Genomic DNA, 6,094 nt, shown 5'->3' on the forward strand with positions numbered 1-6,094 from the left:
ACACACACATCAGGGTTCTTTGGTATTTTGTGTCTTAACGTTCTCATAATTGACAGGAACTGTCAAACTAAAAGATGTGGGGGTGTTGGTGGACCTTGAGGCTGTCGAGCAGCACGGTGGAGGACGACTCCTCCATGGGAGACTCCTGACTGGCCCAGGAGCTGCCGGGCGGTCCGGCCTGGTGCCAGCTGTTGTCTGAAGCTGCAGAGGAGGCCGACGCCGGCAGGTAGTCCAGACCGAACCCGCTGACCGCTCCTAAAAAACATCACAACAACCACATGTCAACATCTGGAAGCAAAAGCTCACAGTGAATCTGAACTCGAGGCTGAACAGACAGCTGTGAGTAAAGAACTACTTTCCCGACAGTGGTTCTGATTGTTCATCAGGATTATTTTAATTCAAGAGAAAAGTTTTTTTGCTTTTTATCTGTTGAAGTCGGCTTTTGTCAAAACAGCAGCAGCTAAAAACCTGTTCAAACAACTTAAACTTAAGATCTAAACAGTCCATACGAACCATCTGAACCCCGTCTTTCCGAACCCATGAACCCCGTCTCTCCGAAGTCCCTGAACTCTCCAAACCCTCTGAACCCTATCCCTCTGAACCCTATCCCTCTGAACCCTATCCCTCTGAACCCTATCCCTCTGAATTCCCTGAACTCTCCAAACCCTCCGAACCCTATCCCTCTGAACCCTATCCCTTCTGGATTCCCTGAACCCTCCAAACCCTCCGAACCCCTTAACTCTCCAAACCCTCCGAACCCTCTGAACCCCTTAACTCTCCAAACCCTCTGAACCCTATCCCTCCAGATTCCCCGAACCCTCCAAACCCTCTGAACCCTATCCCTCTGGATTCCCTGAACTCTCCAAACCCTCTGAACCCTATCCCTCTGGATTCCCCGAACCCTCCAAACCCTCTGAACCCTATCCCTCTGGATTCCCCGAACCCTCCAAACCCTCTGAACCCTATCCCTCTGGATTCCCCGAACCCTCCAAACCCTCTGAACCCTATCCCTCTGGATTCCCCGAACCCTCCAAACCCTCTGAACCCTATCCCTCTGGATTCCCCGAACCCTCCAAACCCTCTGAACCCTATCCCTCTGGATTCCCTGAACTCTCCAAACCCTCTGACCCCCCGTACCCTCCTAAAACTCCTCCCTCCAAACCCCTTGAACCCGTCCTCACCGGTCTTGTCAGCCTTCCAGCGGTCCACCACCCTGCGGTCCCGGCTGTCCGGAGTGCCTATGGGCCCGAAGTTAGAGAAAGGCATGGCTCCATGGTTGTGTGTCGGCGGGGAGGACGGCAGGCTGCTGGGGTTGGAGGAGTGGGGGGATTGGCTGGCCGGGGTGGAGTGATCTGCCAATCAGAACACAGCTTACATCAGCACCTTGTTTCACGGTTATGAATATAAATATATTACATCTTTACAGGTGAGACGTACCTGAACTGGCAGGGAGGGAGGGGGACCAGGGAGTCCCTTCGAACAGGGAGTAGAGGGATGGTTCCTGGTGCATCATGGGAGTGTCGGGCTTGGAGCTGGGCGGCAGGTTCTTGCCGTAGGCCTGACTGAAGATGCTGTTCTGGTTGTACTCCTGAACACACAAACACACAACAAATGAAGAGACAGATCTGATTGATCTTTGATCATGATATGAAGACACAATGTATAATGTTGTTCATAACTATCCCTTTAATACCTCTGGTTGTGGTTTGTGGTATTATTAGATTTATAAGGTGTTTGCAGGAATAGGATTCACTGGATTGTCCTCAAACAGAGGTTCTAATCTCGTTATTGAATATATAAATTTATTGTTCAATTTCCCAAATAAGTATTTTATCACAGTATTTATTAATACGGTGATACGAATGTGAACAGATGCCACATACCCTGGCAGATTTGATCTATCAGACATGCAGATGTAAGCATGTATGTTTTAACACGTGTTAACTGAATCCAGACAAAGTCCCTGAATGAATCTACTTCCACCTGGTGGTTGAACAATGTTACAACAGTTGCAGCAAACTTTCACTGTTTTCACTCATAACTTGAATATGTCTTTTGAAAACCAGCTGCTGCAGGACTTCTGCTTCCATTTCATAAAATAAAGACAACCTTCAAAACAGTGTTCTAAAGTGAATAGTGAGTTTCATTCGGTGGTGAACTTAAGGAGGCAGAAGTCTGAGCAGGAGTTCATCTACAAACCCCCAGTCTCCCAGATAAAAACATGTTGAAACAACTTCAGATCGCAACAGCCCTTCTGAACCCCCTGAACCCTGTACTTCTGAAGCCTCCGATCCCTCTCCCTTTGAACCGCGTGAACCCTCTGAAAACCTGTCCCTTCCGAACCCCCTGAACCCTGTACTTCTGAAGCCTCCGATCCCTCTCCCTTTGAACCGCGTGAACCCTCTGAAAACCTGTCCCTTCCGAACCCCCTGAACCCTGTACTTCTGAAGCCTCCGATCCCTCTCCCTTTGAACCGCGTGAACCCTCTGAAAACCTGTCCCTTCCGAACCCCCTGAACCCTGTACTTCTGAAGCCTCCGATCCCTCTCCCTTTGAACCGCGTGAACCCTCTGAAAACCTGTCCCTTCCAAACCCCCTATCTGAACCAGCCCCTCTGAGCCCTGCAAACTCTCCGAACCCCCTGAACCCAATCCCTTCCAAAATCCTCAGCCCCCCCCTCAACCCCTGAACTGGTTTTGAAGTGAATATTCTGCATTATCCAATTCTGAGACATTTTTTTTGAGAAACGCTGACGTTCAGTTTCAGTCTTTGGTGAATTTAAGGAGGCAGAAGTTTCAGCAGGAGCTCATGTACAACCCATCAACCCCTGCAGGCATGTGACTGTGAGATGATGATGGGTCTGACCTGCATGGGGAAGCCAGACATTGGCAGGAGAGAAGACTGGCTGATGACCTCGGGGCCGTTCTCCATCCTGGTCTGGTTTGGCAGCTGCAGAGACGAAGGACGGACATGATGAGGACCGGCAGACATCCGATAGATCATCACACGTCTTTCACAAACATGCTGCAGAGCGGAGCCGCATGATGAATCCATTTCATTGTCTTGCTGCGTATTAAAGTGCATAAAAGCTGTTTCACAGTAAAAGCTCTCCAGCTGAAGGGAATGTGACCAAAGCACCTCACAAAGCCGGAGTTCATTTACTGTGAAGGAGCTGCACGAGAAGTCGTTAATGTAAATCTATATATATTTAAGTCAGAACAACTAGGCCCCGAGGACCGCCATAGATCCTTACAGCTGAGCTAAGGGTCACTTTTATAAAATGAGGATGTCTGAAGATCATTTAATGAGACTTTAAAGCATCAGTCTGTCTGTCTACGAGCAGAAGACTCAGACAGACAGGATATTATACGTTTAGGAAATCCTGGATCTCCAGATACCTACTTATCTTTTACATCTCTTCTCAATACATTTATGAAAACCTTTCAGGCGTCCATTTAATATTTCTCTTTGATTTGATTGACCCTTTCATCTGTTCTTCTGTTTCAGTTCCTGTTAAATCACCAGGGCCCTTCAGCATCCGACTAAAACCACAGTCAGAGGGATTACCGGATGTTCGACGGCCACTTCATCTCACACTTGGCAGAAATAAATCATAAAACGATCTCTTCTCTGACATGGTTACAGCCTGTGTGTCTTTCAGCGGTCAGCTTTTCTCTTATTTTATTCAGAGCCAAGACGCAGAAGTAAAATATCCTGCCAAACCCATTAAATTTACAGGGAAAGAAAACCCCACAGAAGAATGATTTGCTTATGATCTACTCGCCCTCCTGTCAGTTAAACTTCAGCGAAGCTACATATTTGACTTTCAGACTCCCTGATATAAGGAGGAATTAAATTTGCATTGTTTTTGTTGGTAAATCATTACTACTCTAATATCACAAGACATGAAAGACAGCAGCTCCATTCAGGGAAGAGATGGCAGACGAAGAGCAGAGTGCGGCTCTAGGTCTGGATGTGGGGGGGTCAGGGTGTTCAGGGTGGGGGGTGATGGAGGCAGAAGACACGGCTACATACAAATATGTTTGGTCCAGGAGCAGTGCTAAGAGGACCAGCCAAGGCCTGGAAGAAATCAGGAGGCTTAGTAAAGACCAGCTCTTCCTCCTCCTCAAAATCTGCTAGAGTTTTTAACAGGTCAGGAGGTAGAAGAGGCGAGCTCTTGTTGTCCTGGTGAGAGATGGAGCAAGAAGAAGAGGAAGAAGAAGGGAGAAAAGAAGAGAAAAAGAAAGGCAAGCCGGTAAGACAAGAGGTGGAAGCAAAGTTACGCTAAAAGCTTCAGAAGCTGAACACAGAACAGAGTTCAACATCACAGAGGAGAGAAATCTAACGCCGAGTCAACAGTAAAAACAGCGTCCGTCCTTCAACCGTGCTGAGGGACTCCAGTCTGCAGCGTGGTTCACTAACGTCACTCTAATGACTTTTAACATTATTATCAACAAACATCACATCACATCTGGGGGGCATCAAACAGGCTGTGACCCATTTAGATCGACCTTGGACGGCTCCATGTTTGACCCGTTTCATCGTGTCGGTGTAGAAGCAACAACTGAGAGACGCCACATGAGGCTCATCCTCTCTGCTGAAACGACCTGAAGGAAACCCAGAGCACTGCAGGGACCCGGCTGGTCTGAGGGTCGTAACCTTTTCAAAACACACGTGTGTTCAAATTGTCTAATCTCAAACTGTGTTGTAGAATCAACGTGGTTTCGTTCGTTGCTCATGAAAAGCTATGGCTTCCGATGTCTTGTCAAATTCATTTTAGGTCTGTTGATAAAATGCATTTTCAGCTGCAGTTCTGTCTAACGGACAAACATCACAACTTTGAGCCAGCATCGTTAATGACGTAGCCTATAAAACAATCGAAACCAACGAGGTATATATAATGCGACCGCTACCCTAAGGGCCCGTGTCCACCAAAGCGGTTTTTACCAGCTGGAAACGCCTAGCTGGGAGCGCCAGGGTGCGCTTTGGAGGCGCAGCGTTTTGTTTATGTCTATGATACATAATTTGCGATGTGCTGCACACGTAGGCTACCTAATTTTACTGTGTAGAAAATGTCACCACAAAGTCCGTAGGCCTACTCGCTCTGCATGAAGAGAAGACTGAAACATGAGGGACGGACTCCCGAACGTGGGTCCATGAGATTTTGCGGGCGAGGAAACACCTCGGCGAGTAGGCACACTGTTTCGTTGATGGAATGTGCTCGGTGTGGTGTTTGTCCCGCCCCTCCTGCACTGTGATTGGACGGCTGGGAAAAAGTGACGGTTCCCAAAGACGCTTTTGGTGGACACAGGCCCTAATTCAAGCCTGTTAATCCACCCTCAAAAGCTTTATTTGTGCTATATTATATATATTAATGGAGGCAGACAGAGCAGCTGGTCATCAGCTGATCCTACAGTGAAATAATGAACAAAACTCCTTAATTTAATTGTTAAGTTTTAGATCTGAAAATGTTTGTTTTGAGGACGTAAATGTTTTTTAACTCCTGCTTACTTGGGTACATCTAAGGTTTTCACTGGACTTGAACTACTTACATTTATATACACACTACAAACATGGGTGTCCGCTAAAACGTCTGACCGGTACTGTTTTGAATCAAGCATCCAACTAGTACAGCAAAGTTTTGTGCTGTTTTCAAACACCTCTAATCTCAAAATGCACCCTGACTGACACGTCTGTAACTTCTGAAAGACCAGAACAGACGACTGAGAGGGGAAAAAAGAAGCAGGAAACGTGCGAGAAAAAGCAGCGTAGAGACAGAAAAGCAGCAGGACAGGACCGCCTCCTCCTCTTTCAGTCACCTGAGAGACGCTCACCTCAAACGGGGGTCCCCGGGGCCCGGCGGACGGGTCCTGCTCAGAGCAGATCCCACCAGGCGGAGGCCTCTTTATCCTGTCCGCCATCACAGCCAGACCGTCCCCTATCCGGTAGGACGGCTCCCAGTAGAAATCCTGCATGTTGGGGTACTTGATCTTCTTGTCCATGTTGGGCGGCTGCAGCTGGTGCTCGTACAGCTTGAGGGGATCCTGAGCCGCCATGTAAAAGGCCTGCTGCTGCTGCTGCTGCTGCTGCTGCTG

The 6,094-nt window shown here is 48.0% G+C and overlaps 1 protein-coding gene across 1 annotated transcript; it reads right to left on the reverse strand.

Moving 5' to 3' along the window:
• Positions 1–94: 94 nt before the first annotated feature.
• LOC123965235 (protein SMG7-like) lies at positions 95–6,088 on the reverse strand (the record flags this gene model as incomplete). Its single annotated transcript, XM_046041807.1, has 5 exons — positions 5,834–6,088; positions 2,865–2,948; positions 1,438–1,588; positions 1,182–1,352; positions 95–255 (listed from the first exon to the last, which is right to left on the reverse strand). Coding segments are annotated over exons 1-5 (789 nt in total), but the record flags the coding sequence as incomplete, so codon positions are not given.
• Between the last annotated feature and the right edge of the window lie 6 nt (positions 6,089–6,094).

Source organism: Micropterus dolomieu, unplaced genomic scaffold, assembly GCF_021292245.1.
Source record: "Micropterus dolomieu isolate WLL.071019.BEF.003 ecotype Adirondacks unplaced genomic scaffold, ASM2129224v1 contig_8913, whole genome shotgun sequence".
NCBI classification, from domain to species: Eukaryota; Metazoa; Chordata; class Actinopteri; order Centrarchiformes; family Centrarchidae; genus Micropterus; species Micropterus dolomieu.